The sequence below is a fragment of the Astatotilapia calliptera genome, chromosome 23 (genome assembly GCF_964374335.1).
Source record: "Astatotilapia calliptera chromosome 23, fAstCal68.1, whole genome shotgun sequence".
NCBI classification, from domain to species: Eukaryota; Metazoa; Chordata; class Actinopteri; order Cichliformes; family Cichlidae; genus Astatotilapia; species Astatotilapia calliptera.
The window spans coordinates 27,591,376-27,615,274 of NC_137443.1; the positions used below are offsets into that span (position 1 = coordinate 27,591,376).

A 23,899-nucleotide genomic window follows, 5' to 3' on the forward strand; every position below is an offset into this window, starting at 1 on the left:
TAACTACAATGACCTTGGCACTTGAAAAAGTTGAAATTAGGAAACAATGCAATGAGTTTAAATTTTTTCTCAGTGAGTTGTGATGTTTTTTTTAAGGCTGTTGCAGTATCTCTCTCTCTTTAATCTGAGCTCCTGTACTGATTACGTCACCTAAATGATGCCACCAACACAGACACGATGGTACGCTCGTGCCTTCAAGTCCAGTCTCGTTCCAAAAACTGAGATATGGCGTTGTAACAGGAGATTGGAAAATAAAGGTCTTTTAATATAAAGTAGGTCGAATAGTCTGTGAAAAGTTCCCACTAGAGTCACCTGGATTTTTTTAAACAATAACCTTAGTATATTTAATGAAATCATGCAAAATTTTACCTTCAAATAATGACTAGAGGTCCTGGAAGTACATGGGGCTGGTGAGTAGAAATTTTGTGCGTGTGCATTTTTGAGCCATCATAAATTCATTAGTACAGAGGGTTCTTTCAGGGCTGGTACACACTTTTAAAAACACATTCAAGCTGTTTAACAACTGCAACTGAATCAGTTTTACACCCTCTCCATGTGCCACAATCTGACAGCAAATCGTCTCAGCATCATAGCTTTACACTCACTCATTTTCCATGTGGACTTTTTTGTTTTTCCTCTATTAACGTAGTCATAACAGATACCTATTTGATAAAGTACCATCAGAGGAAGAGCTGCAGTTCCAAACAAGACCTGACGGCTTATAAAACCTTTTCTGCCTGAACCCAACGCGACCCCGAAGTCATGTCAATTCTGTTTATTTCTCTGTGTGCATGTCTAAACTGGACTGGCACTCGTTGTGCTCCCTGCTTATTTCACTGCTCTGCTGCACAACTTTGGAACTGCCTCTGCTCCACGTGCATGGCTTTTCGCGGCAGAGTGTTCAACACCGCTCACGATTAGAAGTTTTTCTCCGACATGTAAAAGCTGCATTTAGTCATGTCTTGAGTCAGTTATCTTGGGAGGGAGAGGAGTGTCAGGTTGCATCAGGAGCAAAAAAAGAGCATTGCCGGGAAGCCAAGAGGCCAGCTCTGCAGACGGCGTTTTGACCTGTGGTCTCAGCCCAAACGTCTTTATTCAAAGCCCATCGCTCATGCTGAGTTTCTTTTTTCTTTTCTTTTTTTTTACATTGCGGGTCGGGCTGATTCCCACACAAACCAGCGCCCCAAACGCCCATACATCACCTCCAATCTATTTCATCTGGGCCGCGGACGCAGATGATAAGTTGATCCTTAGAACAAATTCCATCATAACGAACAATCCTCGCTGCTGGCAGGCACACAAAAAAAGCCTTGATGAATGAGTTGTTTACCTACTTCAGTGCACGCAGTGCTGAGCGCAGGCCCGGCCCGCCAAAATGCCACTTCATTATGAGGCTGCAGAGCAAGAGTGCAGCACAGCCTTCCCCTGTGACCAGGGCCTCGCACACAGGAAATTGGATATTAGTTCCTGTATTCCTCAACAACAGTCGTCAGGCAGAAAATGCTTGGATGGGCTGTTCTCGAGTCTGAAATGTCACCTTTAAACGCCGTTATTGTCCACTGATGACAAGCTCAGGTCCCGGGTTTCTTTGTTTTTTTTTTTTTTTGTTGTTGTTGTTTTGCCATATTTCTGCCCTCCACGACCCAGAGATTACTTGTCCTCCGCCATGATATAGGTTGAATCATTGTGGTGTTAACACAACTGGCAACGGCAAGGAGCCAAATATACATTTATTTTTATGAAGCAGTGGCATGTTTTCCAAACTGTGAGGCTGAAATGTGGCCCGTTTGGCAGATGTTGTTGTTGTTGTTGTTGTTTTTCCCCTTGCCTTTTTTCTTTAAACTGTAAGTGTTGCTCTTCAAACTCAGAGGGACAAAAAGGCCTCCTGCCACGCAAGCTCAAGGACTTTAAATTAATCAAACACTTCATGGGTTTCACCAGCCAGCAGAGAGAACAAAAAACCTCCGGGCGTTGGCTGGCTTCCTGCCAGAGTGGCTCAGTCGAAATTTCTCTAACATTTGGCAGGTGGTTGGTGGTCATTTCCCACCCAGCATGCACCTCGCTGGCCTGGCGACCGATCGCACCAGAACCATCTCGCTTTGCTAATAAAGAGACGTGCTAGTTCTCGTGATCCTATGTATCCCTCTCTGGACATCTGGGGAGCCATTTGAGTAACAACGTGCAGTAAAAGGAGATGAAATACAAGGTTAAAACCTTTTTAACGTGTTTCACAACTGTTCCTGTAAAAAGTTAATGCTCCGGAGGTTATGTTCCGAGCAACAACAGCAGATCATTTAGAAGAATGCAGCCTTCTCATTGATTTCAATGAAAAAGAAAAAAATCAGTCATCCAGCAAAAATGTGGAGTCTGGCTCAACTTCTGCTGCTAAACAATAAGTCGGCATCCAGCAAAAATAGTTGATTGTTGATAAATCAGAAACTCGAAGGACTGAATTCCTGGAAAATGCAGACTGTTCAGTTGTGCTTGTCGTCTGGCCTGGGACATCTGTAATCTCTCTGGCAGAAAAGTTACAGTTACAGTCTCATAAAGTATATCCCAATGCATCTGTAGATTCTGTCAAAAAAGTTGCATATCGTGGGGACCATAAGGTTGTCTGATTAGGAACTAAACCCTGTAGATGGGTTTTGACCGAAGCCTAGCTAAACAGTCAAAGTCATACAGGCGTAGAGACTGGTCAGCAACAAACTGCGTGTTCTGAGGAATTTTCTTTTTTATTTTCCAACTGTTTGGCCAGTGCTTGCGGGAAGTACAACTGTCGATATGTGGAATTGGTTGCAAAGGTGGTATACTGAAGAGTTGTTGGGACCTTTCATTCACATAATAGGCAACCAATGACATAAACAATGGCGCACCCAAAATCTTCTTGCTGTTGCTTTGGTCACTAGGACCCTGCAACCTCCAGCAACCACTCATCAACCACTTGAGGAACATACATTTTTCTCTAATAAGAGGAGATTGCCAGGGGATCAGTGACCAGTGGCTTTTTGAAGTAAAGAAACTGTGAGTTATGCTTGTAAAATAAGATCAAATTAGAGTGTAATTACTGCTCAGCCGTACATGACGGTATCTCAATTTCTCACATTTGCATTGCTTCAGGCACAAAAGTGCATTTTATTGGATTCATTTAAATTCAGAACTAGATTGACTGAGTCATTAAAACTGGTCCATTTTACCATGTTTAACAGCCACCTGTGGAGCCTTTTCTTATAAATATGATTTACTTACATGTGGTTATACGTTTTCTCATTGCCTTCTGCATCTTCCTGGTGCAACTCTCAAACTCAATGTCTCTCATTTGTGTGCGCCTAAAGTGACCTTTTGGCCTCCTGACAAAAAAAGATTGAATTCTCAATGCGGACTACAGATGATCAGTAATCTCCTCAAGTCGCGGCGTCTCTGCCAAGTTTGGCATCTTTTCCATCCTCTTATTACGCTCTCTCTGTTTGCAGGGTTCTTTGCAGGAATATTTGCATCCTTAGTTTATTTCTCGCCAGTTTTATAGTTCTTTAATAACGGGGAGCTTAATTGCTGTGGGGATGGGATAACATTTTGGAATAACCACTAGCAGGCAGCTGTAGCGAGGGGTGAGGAGAATAGCCCCCAGTGAATTGAGAAGTAGGTCGAGGTGTTTAGACATTTTACTGAAATGTCCGCTGCTAAAGTAGGTCACGGTTAACCTTGATAAATCTCTCGTATGGATGGAAGCGCCCGAGTAAAATCCACTGTGGTCATTTGTGCTCACAAAAAGAGAGGAGAGTGTGAAAGTAGGAAGGAAGTAGCGTTGTTTTTGTTTTCTTCTTTTTTGACGGGGATGACCAATTAAATGTCACAAAAAGTGTTCCAAGGATGAGCTGATGCATGGACTCCATATGAAGTGTAAATGGATGCTTTTCTTTTCCTGTTTAACCCGCGTGAGCTTACCTTCCAGCATAACCTCCCTGACAACCATTACTATCAATTAGCCAGGCGTGTTGATTAAGGCTAAATAGCACACCGCTGCTTTTAGCTGCTTAATTTTCCCTCCTCCGTTCATTACTTTGCTGTTACTCTTTTTTTTTTCCTGTGTTTTGGTTCATTTATCTCGACACCCTGACACTTTCATTTACTTCGTAATGAATTAAATATACGTTACCAGCGTCATCGCAAAGAAAGCAGCCTTGCATTAAGAGCGTCTGTAGGCCGACCGACCTCATCACGGGTAAACAAAGTGAGCCCGTGCCGCTTGTGTTTGACATTTCCACACGTGAGATATCTTTGAGGACAGCATCTCTTTATTGCCAGCATGTGTGTTTGTGGGTGGAAGCCCTGTTATTGTATGTCCTTGCACAACCGCTCGGTGACATTATCCACTTTAGTCAACTCTGAGCTGCAACTTAGTCAGAAGATTGATTTCTCTGCTTTATATCCTTCACATCCGCCATGCTACCCGGCAGCTCTCTTGGCCACCTTTGGCGCACAGCGCTATAGACAGCCGGCCTGTACTGTCACCTCATTTCAGAGGAGTGATTGATTTGAGCTCTTAACGGCTGTATTTACAACTCGGCGCTGTATTTGCAGTTCACATAGCTCGCAGCTCTTTGAGGCAAACTGTAATACCTGAATGAAGCTGTTGACGTGTTTCATGGGAGCTAACATCTCAAGAAATAATTCATTTAAATCAGATCCGCCATGACCCCTCAGAATCAGATGAGTTCCCTTTTTGTTTTTAGACTAATTACTGTAGTATATTTAATGAAGTCATGCAAATTTTGCCTCTATACTAAGAATATTTTCTGGGTTACAGGCCTTTGAAGTACATACAGTTGAGTTGAAATTCGGTCCCTGTTAAATTTGAGCATTTTGAGCCCTCGTAACTTCATAGACATACAAATCAACTTTAAACTCATTCCAAGTTTGAGCAGCAGTATCATAGGTTTAGTACTTTCTGCGCGAGTTTAATTTTGGTGATGTGTAAAAACAGAAGCACCCATTGGCACGACGGATGTGTGATCTGATCATTCACTCGAGAAAACCAAAAGTACATTTTTGGTTAAACTAAAAAAAGTCACCATGTGGGATAGGTGGCTGCTCAAAATAAGCTGTACCATCTGAAAGGTCTCCATGTTTTCTTTTTGTTTTTATGTTGTTGTTTTTTACTTACATTGACACCAGGCGCATCATCTGGCTGGAAACAAAAGAAAAAAGAAACACTGTAAGAAATCATGAGGTGAGGTGCTGATGTAGGTGCAGCACCCTAGTTTCAATACATACGTTTATAACATCTCTACATCATCATTGATATGTTTTTTTTAAACCCTAACCCTTTTATTTGCTTTTGTTTAAGAAAAACTGTCAGCAATAAGTTGCGTAAAAATACCAGATATAGCAAAAATATTACAAATGAAAACTCATATGTGCAAATTGATATTTAATTTCTTTTCTTTATTTAAATTTGTCAAAGGTTAACTAAAACCTCAAAATTACAAAAATAAATAAATTCTGGCAATCATTTCGTGGTTCAGGCTTCACTGTGGCAAATTTCACCCCATTGTCCTTGGAAACTTGGAAAAGTTTCACACTATGAAGGGAAAAGCTGGCATGACTACATGTAACAAATCTTGAGTGTCCGTTTTTAAAAAATAAATTAAATAACAAAATCAAAAATAATGCTTTAAAATATATGAACAAAGTGTAATATTGATCGTAATTAAATCACTCAGATGCTGCCAGTAAACTTTCAATAAAGCCCTGTCCACATATAAGGCTATTTAAAATTACATTCAGAGCTCAGTTGCTTGGGTTACACGAAGACCCTAACATATTGTCCATCCCTATCAGTCAGCAGTATCCTTGGATCTCATTGGTATCCATTTAAGTAGCTCACCTCAAAAATGAGAGAAGTTGAACTCGGGATTCGCCCTTGTTGTGTCACTTGAAGACGCACAATATTGCCGTTTTTCTACCAATGCATTGTTGGCACAGTTCCAGTGTTATCCCCACTGGTTTAAGAACCACTTGCTTCATGGTGTTCCCAGTGGACACCTTATAGATGAAAGTGCTCCAGTGCTGATCCCAAGCACAGGAGCTTCCATAGCGAGTAAAAGTGTTCTATGACCACTTTTACCTTAGTTTTTGTGTTTATCCACTTGAAAAGTCCCCACTAACATGCTGTCGCTGATGGAAAACAACAAGTTTTTGTTCCAGCACGTCAACACAAATAGACTGCTGACACTTTGGCTTCAGATACCGAACCGAGCGTAGCGTAGCATAGCAGATGTTACACCCTTATTATTCACTCTAAGCCCTTAAGGTTCGATATTCAGATTGACAGTGTAAAGAATGAATGGAAAGCACCACAGATTTGGTCAAAAAACAGTTGGTCTCACAGCTGGAGCAACATTATTATCATTTTAGCCATTTTCAAAAAAGATAAAGTCAAAACATGAGTTGTTTAAGCTTCTCTTTGCCATAAACGGCAAGATAGCGGGTAGATTGGTGTTTGGTCTCACAAATCAACCTTATCTCAAACTTGTGAGCCATTTTTTTTTTTTACTCTCTTCTGGGCTTTATTTATCCAACTGGAGTGCACAAGTATGCAGCAATGTTTGCTCTGTGCTGAACGCTTGTTTTATTAAGACTTCCTTGTAATGAAGTTGCTTATCAGGCTGCCTGCACTCAGTGGAAACCATCCCATGCTTGATAGAAACTGCATTTTCCAAGCACCGCGACGTGACGTCCACGGGGGATCAGCGCTAGCACAGCTAATGCAGTCGCACCAGAAGTGGCTAATGAGCTAACCTTCCGCTTTACCTCGGCGTACCTCTCCATCATTAGCGCCTTCAGCTCCCACGAGAGGCCAGTGAGGCGAGTGGTGCATTCATCCCCATCTAGGAAGCAGAGAAATAATAGAAAGCAGGCGCCATACAGTGAACACTTAAACTGCTAAAGGGCTGATTGGAGTGGATAAGTGTAGCAAAACACCACCAGGGATTTTGCCATTTGTATTTAGATGCATGCGTAACATCATAGGTTATTCAAGGATAGGATCTTTCAGGGAAAGCATCAACTCGCCTTCCTTATCTGTCACTGCCTTTAGGGAATCTGCGGTTGGAAAATTTGGTCTTCCCACCTTTATTTATTTATTTTTTTGGTTGGTTTTTGGTTCATCATTCTTCGCCGGTCAAAGAAAACAAATTTCCTTTCCTTTTTTTTTTTTTTTTTTAAATTTTCCCCTCAACCTCCAGATGTGGCTTGGAACCCAACTGCAACCAAACAACAACCTAAAGGCATGATGGGATGTCTGAAGGGAGTGTTGCTTTTGCTGTGTTTTATGCAAATGTATAATGGCTGTGACAGGAAAACCAGGCTTTTCAACAACTCTTTGTCACGTATAATCCCCACTGCAGATGTGAATGTTTTGCTGAAGGGTGTCTTGGCAGGAGTTTGTGTTTTCAGGGGGAAGAAAAAAAAAAGTTGTTAATTTGGCCGGCTCAAGCATCGACGTTTACCAATCTTGTTTACCTTAATTTGGCACGATCGCTGCAGTTGAGTAGGTTTTTTTTTTTATTATTATCTTGAAAAGGAGTGAAATGCACATAGATACAAACCTAGAAAGTTTTAAATGTGTTTATTTGTGGGAGGAGTAAGAGGGTTGGGAGGGAAAATGAAGACCGCATAAACCACACGTCAGATGAGGTAATCTTCCCCGTGGCGTTATTTCTGCTATAATGCACGTTAGGGCAAATTCCTTTTTTCCCCCCTGTACAGTCACATATCCGTGACTTTATTCCACTGTAGATTTTTTTCCTTTGCATCATTACACATTAGCATACTGCATACTTATTTTTCCTGTGCTTGTGTTATTTTTGTTTGGGGGGGGGTTAAGGCTGAAAGGCAGTACGCAGTGTACATCTTGGCATTTTCTCTGAAGTTGGCTAGATGTTCCGTTTTCTTGTCAAAGCAACCTTTGAGAACAAACTGAGGTCAGGATAAAGTAAAAGAGCTGCAGCAGTTCGCAGGAAACTAAATTCTGATGTTTGTGTTAATTGCTGTTGGAAGCAGCCACCAGACTCCATTGACAAAAACAGCAATTTTACTCCTAAAGACACATTTACAATAACGAGTGTTTGTTTGGGTAAGCTGGGATGGTTTGGTTTCTTTGAAGTGGTTTTTGTACAGAAACGCCTGTGGTTCATGGGTGAAAGTAAAAAAAAAAAAAACAATTTTAAGAAATTCAGGTGTGTGCTGTTTTTAGGTCATTTTCTCTGTTTTACTTTTCCACTGGAAGCTGAAACCATTTTATTGCTCTCTGGGCTCCATTAACAAAAGTAGTAATTTTACTATTAAGAACACAGGAGTCGATGGTTTACCGCTGCCTGTTTTCCTTGCACCATGGAATGATTAGAACAGTTTTAAAAGCCTAATTTGAAAGTGAACCCAACGCTAAATGAATACCAGTGGACAGGCAACCATAGGCAAAATAAAAAAGGATATAGTTCTTTGTTATACCAACTGTCTGGTGCTGGAGGAACGGCACTGGACAACAAAGTTGACTTCACATGCACTGTCCCAAGCCTTTTCTCCCAGTTTTGCAGCTTTTGCACCATCACGGCAAGGCCGAAGACATAACTGTACCATCATGTCATCGAATCAGAGACTCACAGATAGATGTTGCAACAATTTGAAAACATTGTTATTGTTGTTACAGTGGTCATCTACCAATTAGCAGACTTGTGTTTAGATTTCCATGTATGCCAAAGTATCCTCAAGCAAGATACTGACCCTCGAGTTGCCTGGGATGCATCTGTCAGAGTGTGAGTGTGTGAATGTTAAAATATATGTTCTTGTATAAATGAGTGTGTGAATGGATGAATAAGGAGTGGAGTGGGGGCCATAAATGAAAACAATAGCCCACTCTACAGAATAAATGCCTTATGTAACACAACATCAAACTAACATCCTCTAAGTCATGGAAACGTATTGATGTATCTTAAAGTCATTTATTGTTGGACTGTGCAGCTGGAGAATTGCTTTATATAATCCAACACCAACTTACACTGTATTGCCAAAAGTATTCACTTATCCATCCACATCAGTAGCTCAATGAATTGCAGCGTGGTACCGTGATAGGATGCCACATGTGAAAAAAGTCCAGTCATGAAATTTCCTCATTACTAGATTTTCCACAGGCCACTATTAGTGGTATAGCAAAGCAACTCAGCCACAAAGTGGTAGGCCATGTAAAATCACAGAGCGGGGTCAGCAGGTGTTCTGGTCGCCAACACTGCAGATCTCCAAATTCATGCGGCCTTCAGATTAGCTTAGAACCGGTGCGTAGAGAGGAATGTGTTTCCATGGCTGAGCAGCTGCAGCCTTACATCACCAAGCACAGCGCAACGCATTGGATGCAGTGGTGTAAAGCATGCTGCCACTGGACTGTAGAGCAGTGGAGACACATTCTCTGGAGTGATCAATCACACTTCTCTGTCCAACATTCCAATGGACGGGTTCAGGTTTGGCGGTTGCCAGGGGAACGGTACTAAACGATATTTGACTGCTTTGTGCAAAGTGTAAAGTTTGTTGGAGGGGGGATTGTGGTGTGGGGTTGTTTTTCAGCAGTTGGGCTCGGCCTCTTAGTTTCAGTGAAAGCAACTCATGCACTAATGCTTCAGCATACCAAGACATTTTAGACAATTTCATGCTCCCAACTTTGTGGGAACAGTTTGAGGATGGCCCCTTCCTGCTCCAACATGACTGCACACCAGTGCACAAAGCAAGGTCCATAAAGACATGGATGAGCGAGTTTGGTGTCGAAGAACTTGACTGGCCTGCACAGAGTCCTGACCTCAACCAGGTAGAACACCTTTGAGATGAATTAGAGTGGAGACTGTGAGCCAGGACTTCTCACCCAACAATGTCTGACCTCACAAATGCGCTTCTGGAAGAACGGTCAAGGATTCTCATAAGCACCCTCCTAAACCTTGTCTTTGAGGAAAGCCTTCCCAAAAGAATTGAATTGTACTGCTATGTAACTCATGGACATGCATTAAAATTGATTGCTGTAAAAGTTGCTGGTAACATTAGCTACCATATAGAAAAGTACAGTTGTTTAGTTTTTTTTGAGAACCAATTATTTCAGCTTTGCTCATTCAGCAGCCCCAACTATCTTTCTCCTCTCACTCCCTCTTTACTTGAGCCATTTCCTTTCAATCACGCAGACAGCACTTCACAGTTGCACCTGTTGCTGTGAAATAGTTTGGGGCTTCATGGGAAATGGATTTGACGAGAGAGAAAATGCTGTCGGTGCTGGTAAGAGGCAGCGTGACCTCGCCTGCCAGTAAAGTAGCCATTCTCCTCTCACTTCCATCTGCAGCTGTTAATGTCGTTGAAAAGAGACCAGCGACGCTTCTGGGGGACCCGGCTGGCATTAACTGGCTTTACTTAAGCAGCCATTTTATTGAAAAATACATGATATTTCTAAAGTTAACCTCCATTACGCAAGCTAAGCTCTAATTTCTGAAAGCTACTGTGACTGCAGACACGGTCAGGACTCTTCTCCTCTGCGACGTGATTTCACTGGCAGAGGAGAGCGGATAATGATCCCATAAATTGGAACATTATTTTCTATTTGTCCGCTTTTTTCTTAAATTACAGTGTGCTTTTGAGACATTAAAAGCAGCAATAAACAAAAGGCAATTAGGTCAAGAGCGCAAATCCTACAAGGGTGGAACAATTTAACAAAAACAAAAAACAGACAATTAAGAGTGAATTAAACGGGTATAAAGAGATAAATAACAAATCCTGTTTGTTTAAAAATGTCCAGCTAACAGCCTCTACTTTAGTGGCTTTTCTCACTCTTCATCCGAAAGGCCACAAATCTCACTAATTGCACATTTAGCAGCAACAAAAAACAGAAGCCATGTATCATTTGTATATCTGCTGAATGTTGACTCCAGAGTTGGATACCAGTGCCTCATTTTAATAGCTTTAATTGACTTATATAAACAGACTGAGGTAGCTCAGAGCCTTTTGACAGCGCACACCATTTCCATGTCTTTGAAATTGTATTTATCTGTTGTATTGTGGTCTGACAAAGATTTTCATCAATATGAATCCTATATATAAAAGCTTACAAGATTACCAATTGGTTGAGGCAACACTGATTGTCTCAAGGTGCTTTACATTTTAAGGTGGAGACCCTCCAATAACACAGAGAAAACCCCAACAATCAGATGACCCCCTTTGAACAAGCACCTGGCAACAGTGGGAATGAAAAACTCATTTTTAACTGGAAGAAACCATCAGCAAAACCAGGCTCAGGGAGGGGCAGCTATCTGCCATGACTGGCTGGGGGTGAGGAGGGGGACAGGACAAAGACACACTGTGGAAGAGAGCTAAAGCTTAATAATGACTAATGATTAAATGCAGAGTGGTGTATAAGCGCACACATACAACCTGATTAATAGACTTGCGAATGTTGTACCATGGAAACCTGGCTTTGTACAATCAGCGTCAAGTACTGTAGTACAAAGCAGCAGTATGGAGGCCTTGACACCCCTAATTTCTTTATATTTTGCTAGGAAAATACGAAATGGGTGCAAGCACATATGCAAAGATACAGGGAAATAGAGCATATAAGGCATATACACCTCTGCAAATATATTTGCAATCAGTGGCTGTCGGGTAACTCTAGCAAAGATTTTTGTTTTTTTGCTACATCTCGACAGCAAATGGCAGCAAGCTGGCTGTGGAAGGTAGAATTCAACAGAAATGCGTAAAACGAAAAGGAAATTTAGCATAAAGGAGCTCAGAAACTCTTTCAGTTTCATTTCATGGCTTAAAAACTGAATGGACAAATTTAGAGGACTAAGAGTCAAAATTTCTTTATTTCACTTTGTAGCAGCACAAACCAAATAATGTGGGAAGTAATCTTTGTTTCCTGTGTGTCTGGGCTGTTTAGCTTGCAGCGCCAGGAAGCAGGCAAACAGCGGCTGACTATCCTCAGACTTGTCAGCAGTCTAAACTGGACTAAATCTCTGACAGGTGATGAGAGGCAGCGGCAGCAATGCTAAACTGACAAGCTGTCATGCAGTTATTTCCCTGGATATCAGTTTGTTGCCTGCAGGCTTCATCCGCAGGAAATCAGAGTCCCTTTTATTTTGGCGGGGAGAGAAGTCGATCGTCCCTGCTCTGCTTTTGTTTGTGGACAGGAACTTTTGTTTTTTTGTTCCTCCAGTAACTGCCATTTTTATTTTTTTAACGCTTTTATTTTTCATTGGTGTATTGATTCAGAGGCATTCTGGGAGTCCACATAGAAAAGTACCAGAGAAGTGAATTTTTATTATTGAGAAATGTTTTATGACTTCACTTCATTTTATATGTGGAGGCTGTAAAGAAATGTCCTTCCACCAGTTATTGATACACAGCTAAATTATCTTCTTTGTCAGTGACAAGGAAGGAGAGCAACTCTTACACCTCGCAGCCACAGCGGTTGTAAATTTCCTCATTCAAAAGTTTCTTTCATGAGTGTTTGAGACTTCACCTGACAACATGTTTGATAGAGTAATTTATCTTCCCCTGCAAGAGTCAACAATGCTCTTCTTCAAATTAAAAGGAAAGAAATTAAAGAATAACCTCTTTGTCCTCTCCAGGCGCCATCCTGGGACGCTCAGAGACGCAGGAGTGCGCCTACTACAACTCCAGCTGGGAGAAGGAGCGGACTAACCGCAGCGGCATCGAACCCTGCTATGGCGAGAAAGACAAGAGGCGGCACTGTTTCGCCACATGGAAAAATGTCTCCGGGACTGTGGAGATTGTCAAGCAGGGATGCTGGTTGGATGATGTCAACTGCTACGACAGGTAAGCAGGAAACATTTACGGGGAGGGTAAAAAAGCATTTTAAAGATATGCTGAACAAATATGTGAGTTTTACTGCTTTGGTGTGGTCAGCTGTGTGTTAAACTGCCATTTATTGTGGCTGGACGTGGCTTTAGTTGAAAGGTTGAACATCAAACAACCAATCAACCTTCAATCATCATCCAACCTGCCAATTATTCTCTCTCCCTATCCACCCACCAACCAATCGACAACACTACCTACCTAACTACCCAACCAGCTAGCCACCCAATCATTGACTCTATCAATCAAACAAATTACCCTCCTACCAGGCAATCGACCAGACCCCCTACCCACCAACCCACTCTGCATACCAACCAATTATTCCAATAGTTACCTGCCCACTGCCACCCTGGCTTCCTACCTATCAACTAACCACCACATGTAATTACCACTACACCTGTTTATCCGCCCACTTACCTTCTTACATTGCTACCTATCTAGCTTTTCAACCATCACACCTGCCTACCCACTGAATCAACCTATCTATGACACTTGTGTATCCACCTGCCTCCCTCCTTTGTTTCCTTATTATTTCCTTATTATTTTAATATTCATTGCACTTCAGCTTCCAGTTTGCCTGCCTAATATCTGTCTAACATGAGAAATTAAAGAGGGAAAAAAAAGCAAAATTTGGGGGTTGTTTTATCTGATAAAATTGAAGTAGGTCACATGACTTTGGTTTAATATTGAGGGGGAAAAAACAACCATCTAACTTCCCATTTTGGTTTCAGATAACAGTCTGGCTGAAGTAACAGTGCAAAAAGGAAACAAAGAAAATTATTTTTGTTTATTTATTTATATTATAATTCGTCTTTGATTACCACATGCATAACATATTACTGGGAAAGCGGAGTGTGTCTTAGTAGGTACTGTGGACTAAATGACCTGCTATAGTCATAGTATAAGCACACAGCAAGCATCATTGATGGGCATGTAGGGCAAATTTGGATTATTTTGAACTGCGAATCATGCATAGCTACTCTAATAGGGTCCAAGAATAAAAATATGGATGTTAGCAGAATAGTCCCACTTTAAGATTTACATTGTTCAAACAGTGCAGTGGTTTCCTAATAACCTTCCCACGCCTGTCTAAACTTTAAATAAAATACAGGACACTGTATAAAAAACACTGAGTATATACAATAAAGTGGCTTTATAAATAGCAAGCAGAATAGCTCATGAAGTCCAGTTAAAGTAAATAAACTGTAGTTTGATTACATTTCTGTGTATTTACATTTGGGTTTTCGCATCCAGCAGACTCCCTTTAACCTTAAAAACATAAGAAATCTCAGCTGATGATTTTAAGGGAACTTTCTGCTGTCACTAGAAGGTTGCATGGTATAAAATAGTAGTTAAATTCCCATCAGTAAGTAACAGAATACGGGAAATATCAACTTTAACCAGACATGCGTGCACTCTAAGAGGGTGAGCTTTTAATGGTGGCAGGGGTTGTTGCTGAGAAGCTGCCCATTAATTTCTGCACTGCCTCTGAATCAGGACAAAAGCAGCAGCCTCAACTCTAAATACATTTAAAATCACCTTGAGCATAATTTGTGTCCCTGTGTGAGATTCCACATCCAAATGGCTGCATTTTAATTACCACGCGCGAGGGAGCCTGAACCACAGCGTGAATTATGCGTCCACATCCAGGACGGTAAACAGATGATGATGATAATAAGAGATTATTATAGTTTGTCCCAGAGTAAAGCATCACCCTGGCCGCGGATACCGGTTTGAGCCAGTTCTGTTTTCCTTTTTGATTCCCGAACGATAAAGTTGTTGTCGGATGTGTAGCCCGCACAGTTCGGGGTACCTCTGCTCAGACGGCGCCGCCTCACCTCCCTGGAGAGTCCAGAGCAAATCGAGGGCGGCTGCCACTTCCTTTGGCTTTTATCTGATGGCTGCGTGAGTGTGAGAAGAGAGAGCAAGCGCGATTGTCGGCGTCCATGTTCGCATGTGTAGGAGTTATTTTATAAATGTTTTGTTTCATGTCCTCTGTTGCAGCAGCGAGGGAATGGAAAGCGGTGTTTGTTTGTTGTGTGTGTTTTCTTTTTTTCTTTTTTTTGCGTAACGTCTCCTGGAGTGAGTGCATGTTCAAAATAGCTCCCATGTCCTTTTGCAGTGCATGGAGAGGATTGAGTGTTTCTGATTTCCACCTCTGTGTCCTCTGCAGTAACGAGTGTGTGGAGAGGAAGGAGAGTCCCGATGTTTTCTTCTGCTGCTGTGAAGGCAACATGTGCAACGAGAGGTTCCTGTACGCCCCTGAAGCGCCCCCGCAGAGCGACCCGCACCATTCGACCGCCTACAGTATGTACAGTCCAGCACGCTCACTGAAAATGACGACTTCTCAGCGGGCGCAAACGCTTTCTTTTAGTCAGAGCTGCAGTTTGTTTGCTAGGCTTGAGCTTAATGCTTTAATATATGTTTAATGAGTTCCTGGAAAGTTGTAAGTTCATGCTATATGCTATTAATCTTTTCTGAGTTACAGGCACTCGAACTGCACAAGGGTTGGTCCATATTTGGCACTGAGCATCAGCCAGAGCTCTTTTCAATGCTTGTTGCTTTTACTCACTTCACTGAACTTTAGAGGGGAGCATCCAGTTGCTGTGTTCAGTGCATTGTCCTCATCTGCCGGTGTACACTCAGATCTTGCTTTGATCCTGAGATATTTTTTTTAGGTTTATGAAAAACGTATTCAGGGCTTGATCCCTGCAATAGGTCCAAACTATTATATACAACATGCGGACATCAATACTTCTCATTATTAGTAATGATGTCTTAATATCTATTATCCATATTGCGGTTGAGATGCCTCTTTGGTTCATCAGTCAGGTGCTCTCCGGTAAGGCGCCACTTGACTTTGCTTTTTTGATTTGAGTGTAGTGATGTGAACATCCTCTATTTTTGTAAAACAACATAAATAGGATGTTCAGTGTTTCTCACACTGTGGGACCAGGAGGAAAATATGGAGTAAAATTAAGTGGAATGGTAGCAATTGGCTGGGTCTTTTTGGAGTGAAAAATCATATTAAGAGTTTTAACTGTCATTTCAATTAAATTTGACTTGGAACTTTTTTTAAAATGTCACTGAATGCAAAGCAGTCACACAGGCGTAGAGATGAGGCTGTGACTCCCTGGCAACCTCTGGTCACTGAGGTAAAATGTGTATTCCTCCACCAGTTGCCGAGCGGTTGCTGGAGTTTGTTGGTAATCATTACCATGAAATCGATTGTTTTAGTGAATCATCCTATTTGCAATCTTTTGCTTCCTTTGGCTAATAGCAGATCGCTATGATCGCCTATAGTTTGCATGAAAGATCGCCAATTTGTCTCCAACTTCTTGCTGAGCAATAATAAAACTTCAAAATAAAAAAGTGCAATGGAAACAGAACACATAAAAGTGCCTTACTACTTACTGTTTCAAATGGTGCAACTTTTACTTTGAGGTCAGAAGATACCAGCTTCACCACCACTCTGCAAGCAGTTGGCAAGTGTTTGCAGACAAGTCGCCATCTTCTGTGCAAACAACAGGTGACCACCTGCTGCAATCGCAAGGTGGTTAGTGGAGCAGCACCAAGACCAAGTAAAATTGTGTCTGAAAGATGCTGCATAAATAAACCTGGAGAAAAAACAAGGGACCAAATGGCAACAAGCAGACTCCCGCAAACAACTCACCAACTTGTCAGGGAATCTCTTGCAAATGGTTGTTACTGGGGATCATTGACTGGTCTCATAGTCAAGCACAAACATACGAGCGTACTGAGTAATTTGTTATTTTTTAGCAACCTGTGGTGGTGGTCGCCAGCTGATCTCTACGCCTGAGTCAGTGGGGCATTGGAAACACTCAGGCCAACCAAAATGTGGTGATTCACCTTACAATAGCTCTGTTAGTGTGTTTCTCCATTCTTTATGTATAATATTTGACTATATTAGAAATGTCTTTTGCCCCAGAAGGAATTTTGGCTAGAGAATGAACCTGGTTTTAAAATGTAGATAAGAAAAGGAGTCCTTTCATATACTGTAACTTGTTTTGAGCAGCCACCTGTCTCCCATGGTGATATATGACCCTTTGAAGTTCACCCAAAATACACTTTTTGAAGTTTTCTCCAGTGAAAAATCAGAAAACAGATCAAACATCCAGGATCCCAGTCCTTTTTTCCGTTCTCTCCATGTCACAGATATTATATCAGTGCAGTTTTGCTATCAAAGCTGTGAATATATTCCGTTATATCAACTAATCAGCTAATCTCTGATAGAATACCCATAAGTGTTTCGAGGGCCTATGAATTTATAAGTATTCATACTATCGAGGTAAAATATTTCGTGAAAAAGATTAAAGTTATAATACACACATATTAACTGATTGTGAGGTGCTCACGGCTTGGTTTGATTGGTTTTATATTAAAACCCCAACTTATCAACTTCGTACCTCAGTACTTGTTTGGAAGGTTATTTCTAAAGTTATTCCTATCAACTTTGTTTCTATAGCATGGCTCATGAATAAAAAAATATACCTTAAGCAAACAATCAGAAGCACATACAAGTTATTTCTACAATCTGGAGACATCCGGGCTTTTATTTTGAAAGCCTTACCTTGCACAAAGGGTGTAATGTAAGAAATTATGGAGGGCTGCCATCAACTGAGCTTCCTTCCAGGTGTTCAGGGCTGGAATGATGATTAAAAAGTGAATACAGGTTTGAGGGAGGCATGTCTGGGCTTTGTGTGGTTCTCACCTGCACTAAACGAAGCATCGGGAAAAATATTTAAGCGAATATGTGAATCATTTATTTGTAATGAAGTGGAAATATTGCAAAAGATTTCACATCAGTATGTATTCATGGTTCTGAATATCCACTGAGCTTAGTAACTGATATATTATAGAAGAATATAAGATCAATGCATCCCTAAGAACATGATTCAGACTCCTTTTTTAGCCCATTTCAATGCAATGGAATTTATTTTAAGAAACAAAAATGTTAAAAAAAACAATGTGTTTACCTCCTTGAATAGGAATGGAAATGAGACATTAAACTAGCTTACATGTAAAGTCCAGACAGCCTCATAATGTGGGTTAAATGGTGAATGTAAATGCAGCAATGCTGATGATATCAGCGTTAAGTGTAGTGGCTCTGCACAGTAATGAATGTGGAAAAAAAATTGAGCGAAGCATGAGATCAAGTAGGAAATGAAGACTGACCACAGCTGGGGCAGATCTGCGACCTCAGTGCCAGTCCACATCAGCTCACAGCTCAGCTGACACATCTATTGGACAGCGTCATCTTATAACTCGGCTTTAGTCTGCTTTCATTTGCTGCTGCCACTGCCCCTGCAAGCTACTTGGCAAACCCACCTCTGCCCATCTCCACCTTTCATGCTGTATTCGGCTAAAATCATTCCAAATCTGTCAACTATCCTGTGAGGGAGTCACGCTGCCGATCTTAGTGGAACTATGCACCAATTGCTATTTTCTTCTCGATAATGACACTCTGAATTAACTGAACATCGGGGCTGCTACGATTTGTCGCCATAATCGACGAAACGGATAATAAAAATTTGTTGATGCAGAATGTTTATTGACAACACGTCGTATTCTAAAACCACATAAGTGTGTTTTATAACCAAAATAAAATTCAAACAGCCCTCCTCCCCACCTCTGCTGCTGCACTTATATTTCCATCAGGTATGCGAAAGCACAGGCCGAACTACCTGCAGCATGTGTCAAAAAGTGTCCTCAGACGTCACCAAGCCCCAGGCAGCCAACCCACTCATTTTTATTTCACAGGAAAAAATCTTTCTTTCTTCTTCATGTTTTTTTTTTTTTTTTTAACTTCCATTGGGTTCTCCGCCTACTGATACCAGCCTGACCCTCACCTTTAAGGCCAGCAGCCTTGTGAGTAATGAAGCTCATCCTTTGGGGTCAAGGCCGGGTCACAACTAAATCCAAATAATCTATTAGTAGAGAAGCTAGCAGACAAAACGGCTACCGATGGAAATCAGAACAGAAATTTGTACGTTTTCCTGTTATTCTTGGCCATTTTGTCAACAAACATGTTTAACGTGAGTAGATTCAACCCTGCTTCAATAATAAAATGAATAGAAATGATTTCAGACCTCAGACATCTTTTAAACGCAAGAGAAATCTTTAATTTAGGACTGGCAGGAAATTAATCAAACTTTATTTGTATAGCGTTTTTCATGCAGGTTAGTAAAGTTCACAGTCCTTCACTGTAAAGCAGGAAATTAGACAAAACTGGGGGTTATGTGCTATTATGGGTAATTTAATATAAGTTAAAGAGACAAGCGATCAAAGGAATAAATTAATCAATTAGGAGTACAGTATTTATAAGTATATAAATAAAATGAATGAAAAAGATGTACTTATCCCTGAATTTAGTATAACAGGAGGTTAAAGCACATTCAGGTACCGGTGATTAATGCTTCACCAACCAGTGGTGTCCTTGCGCTCATCAGTTTGCAGCTGAAGTGTCTGGCAGGCCCGTCTGTCTCACCCTTTAAATCTGACTTTGTGAAACCTGCAGACTTCCTGTAGAGGAACAACTTTCCACAACGTCCCGACAAACACCCTCAGGGTCCCACAATGCAGCTGGTGCAGTCCTGTCGGCACCTACCCCCTCCCTCACGCCTTTCTTCACTTCCCTGCTCTCAGAGGGCGGCAGCGGCGGGTCGGCGTCCGAGCGTCGGCGTTTTGACAGCGCTGCCGAATCAGACGGCCGCTTTGTGACGGGAGGACAGGCTGAGCGAGCAGGCGTCACCCTGCGCCTCCTGCAGGGGTCGGGCACAGTTCAGAGCTGTTATTTTTGGCAGGCGGATTACGTTATGTCACGAGATGGATTTGCTAATCCTGCTGTGCGTGTGTGTGTTTGTGTGCGCTTATGTGCGCTGATATGATCTCTAAGCACGGTGGCTGTAAGCAGGGTTAGAGCTGCATTTAGAGATAGAGGCCCAGCGTGAGGCCAGCTAGGAAGGCTGTGTACTCTTGTCTTTGTTTGGCTGATCCTGGAGCAGTTTCTTCTGAGAGTTTCAGTCACTGTGGGCTCGTTTCTCTCTGCAATATAAAGTCCTGTACTCTTGTGGAAAGAGAAAAACCAGAGCTTCAAGAGGAAAGAAGTCAGAAATGTCTTTTGTGAAGTATAGCACAATTTAAAAATACTGAAATATAAAATATAATACAGAAACCGATGATACCAGTGTAGGAGAGGAAAAACCTTCACATGTTAAATCATTAAATGTTTAGAACCTCTATAAATCAGGCATTCTTCATGCCGCTCTGCAAATTGACTTCATGGAGATATTTTCTGTGTATGATCAGGAAGACTGCCCCACACTCCTTTCTGTGGCCGTTACCACATTTGTAACCAAGAGGATGTTGGCCGTGTTTTTGTTGTTGTGGCTGGTTTAGGATCCAACAAGCTTGACGTGACTCTGTGCTTTGTGATAGGCGCTTCAATGGAAGGGAGGTCTATCTGAATTGGAGGATCTGATATTATCACCAATCAGAATAAACGTAATCTTAGATTAAATAAATCATTATGACGATCTCCTGAAGTTCAAACTGAGCATCAGAATGGGGAAGGATGATTTAAGTGACTGTGCTGTAATGTGGGATATTTTCATGGAACTCTTTGGACCCCTTAGTACCAACAGAGCATCATTTAAACACCACAAACCTACCTGAGTGTTGTTCCTGACCATGTCTATCCCTTTATGTCTACCATCTTCTGATGGGTAATACACCATGTCACAAAGCTCAGATCATCTCAAACTGGTTTCTTGAACATGACATTGAGTTCACTGTACTCCCAACGGCCTCCACAGTCACCAGATCTCAATCCAGTTAGAGCACATTTAAGATGTGGTGGAACAGCAGATTCTTATCGTCCATGTGCAGTCAACAAATCTGCAGCAACTGTGTCATGCTGTCACATCAAAATCTCTAAACATTGTTTCCAGCTTCTTGTTAAGTATGTACCATGAAGAATTGAAACAGCATTGAAGGCAAAATTGGGTCAACCTGCAATAAAAAGCCTCAGGTGAAAGTATAATTGTCATTTTTTATTAGGTGGGAGGCAGGCAACATGATGGGGTCTTTAACATCTCATATGATGCTTTTCAAGCACTGTGAATAGAAGTTAGATGTTATTATCATGAATAAAAAAGGATGCAATGCTTTCATGAGGTGTTTTGGGTGCTTAAATGCTAGAAATGGGTCATTAAAACTTCACTGGTAGGTGGTTGCTAAGCAACATGATGATTTTATAATATCTGGTATAGATAAGAACCTTCGGGGGCCTGAGATGTACACGTGTGGCAAGTTTGGTTGCTCAATCCCTGATGGTGTATGAGTTGTGAGAGATTCGGTGTTCTTGCATGTCCACCCTTTGAGGCATATCGAGAACTATCAGTTCCAACAGGTTGCAAATAAGTTGAGCAATTCTGTATTATTTTAACGCTCGGGCACGGTTTATCTTACTGCCAGGAACCTGATGAAGGCCACAAGACGAGACACGTCAGCGAATCAGTGAAGTTGTTCTTTACACACAAAGTGCTGCTGGTGTTTTAACATATTCAGATCTGTCGTGCTCTCCCTGCACTTTGAAAGTAGGTGAGGTTGTGGCAGAAAGCACCACTTTGTCTCTCCTTCAAGTACTCCACTTGTAGACGGAGCCTGTCGTATACAGCGTTAACAGAAACTCACTGATTTTGGAGTTGTACAGGGCACCGCACACCTTAAATTCATCGCACGTTCAATTCAACAATGACAGAACCCTCAGTTTTGCCCTGTTGTCATTTATCTGTTATTTATTTTTTATTTATTCACGATTTTACTGTCCAATTTAAACAACTTAGCAATAGCCAATTTACCAACTCCTATATTCTTTCTATTTATTTCATATGCTGCCTTGAGAGTTTGGTTGAACAAAAATGCACCGTGGCGATCTATTATCATGGCTCCTCACTTCAGCTGAAGTTTGTTTGTCTAGTCGTGCACATTGGTCATTTTTGTAGAACTATTAAAAGAGACGTGTTGAGCAATGAAGTCTTTCTAATATTTCTGCCTCTGTTACACACTGAAGCCTAATTTAGTTGGCTTTTCCTTATGGGACCCTTGGGTCACGCGTAGTTTAAATCCCACTGGGCATTTTGAACATCTAATGCTTGTTTTTACAGCTTGAAATATTAAAAACAAAACCCCAAAAGGTACTAATCCAGCGAAAGAAAGCATGTCCTTTGCATTCCACCCGGAGATTTGTGCTTCAGAAGGTTGAGTGTCGATATTTCACAGCTTTCATTACATATGCAGTATAAAAGGTGGACATAATCACCATGATTTCAGACACTGTTTCAATCACAAAGCTTTAAGATGAGCATTTTCATTGTTACCATCTTGGTGTTGAACATACCAGATAATCCTCCTTTCTAATTCTAATTATGACTATGATTTGTAAAAGTTACCTATATCATTTATTCGCTATGACCTGAAAATTGTGATCGAGTCCATGAGCTCATGAACAATGTGGTTACAAAGCGAGGGAGCTCAGACTGACTTATATAATGTCTGTTTCTCCTCTCACAGCCACCTCCAACCCGTTCTCCCAGAAGCCCCAGCTCTTCAGCACCCTGCTTTACTCACTGGTTCCCATCATAGGCCTGGCCGCGGTCGTCCTCTTCTCCTTCTGGATGTGGAGGCACCACAAACTGGCGTACCCAGCTGCCCTCGTCCCCACACATGTAAGTCCCACCAGAGTCCAGCCCATCACTGCTTTAATCCCGGTTTGTCTCTCAGTCTTCACGTTTGCTCGTCGCTGTCGTCTGATTTCAGAGGTCACCTGTCAGTCACACAGCGTGGCGAGGCTGCGGTGTCCTCTTTCTTCAAAGTTGCTTGCTGATGCAGTTAGTTTCTCTTTCTGTCTGTTCAGCCTCGGTGACCATCAGGTCTGACTTCCATCTGTTAATTGCAAACAAAGGGGAAATGTAAAACCAGTCAGTTCCTGCATGTCAGAGGATTCGTCCTCTGATACCTGAAAGTTCGGTTAAATTTATTACAAGAGACGTCCGTATGTGGTCTGAGGTTAATATTTATTTCTGACATGACTTCATCAGTTGCTCGCTTTTAAAAAGGTTGTGCATTATTTGAAGTTTGCAGTCAGGTGCAGTGTGCACACTGCCTTCTCTGTTTAACCAACCTTCAGCTTCACCACTGTTCCACTTCCATCAGTGGGCTTCAACAGCCTTGGCCTCTCCTGCCCTGCGCAGCCGAGGGACGGAGCGATGGTCAGCCAGAGCTGACACGCTGTGCTGAGAGTTTACGTCTGGATAATTGCTTTTACAATTTCTTATTTCAGTCCTGTTTAGAAGGATGAGAGGAGCCCTGGTTCTGTCTTTTTCTTTTTCCTGCGGGTCTCTTTTCAGAGCAAACTCATCTCAGACTCGCTTTTAATTCACCACATTGAGGAGTCAGGAGATGAGCCGAACTGTATTGTTGAGAGTGTGTCAGACAGGCTTTTAATCACACACAAGTGCGATTAGTCTGATCAAAAAATACCTGTGCCCTTTTTTTGGGGGGTTATTTACAATTAGCCCTGTTCCATATCAGATTATCCCTAGTGAAATTGTCACACTGCAATGTCATTGCTATAGCAATGGTTTACGTTACTTAGTGGACAAAACAATGAAATAAGCCCGGGCATGTCTGACGAAGAGACTGTGTCACCTTGCGAAGTTTATTTAATACCTGGAAACAGAGATACTTCGACAAACTCGATCAACACACATTACTGTGCAAAATATGCACAAAAACGAAAACAAAACTATTTTTCATTCAGTTCAATTTTATTAATGTAGCGCTAAATGACAACAGCAGTCACCTCAGGGTTCTTTACATTGTAAGGTAAAGACCTTAAATAATATGTTTCACCACTTGAGTCTATAAAAGACATCATCAAGTACACGGTTGGTGATGTGTGAAACAAGTGATGTGTAAA

The 23,899-nt window shown here is 41.6% G+C and overlaps 1 protein-coding gene across 1 annotated transcript in view; it reads left to right on the plus strand.

Annotated features, from left to right (window-relative positions):
• The window catches only part of LOC113016711 (activin receptor type-2A), a 74,677-nt gene that overhangs the window by 24,519 nt on the left and 26,259 nt on the right, over positions 1-23,899 (plus strand). Inside the window, exons 2-4 of the mRNA XM_026159766.2 lie at positions 12,651-12,858; positions 15,071-15,204; positions 22,492-22,646. Of these exons, the coding sequence (XP_026015551.1) occupies positions 12,651-12,858; positions 15,071-15,204; positions 22,492-22,646 (497 nt within the window). The remainder of the gene's footprint in view (positions 1-12,650; positions 12,859-15,070; positions 15,205-22,491; positions 22,647-23,899) is intronic.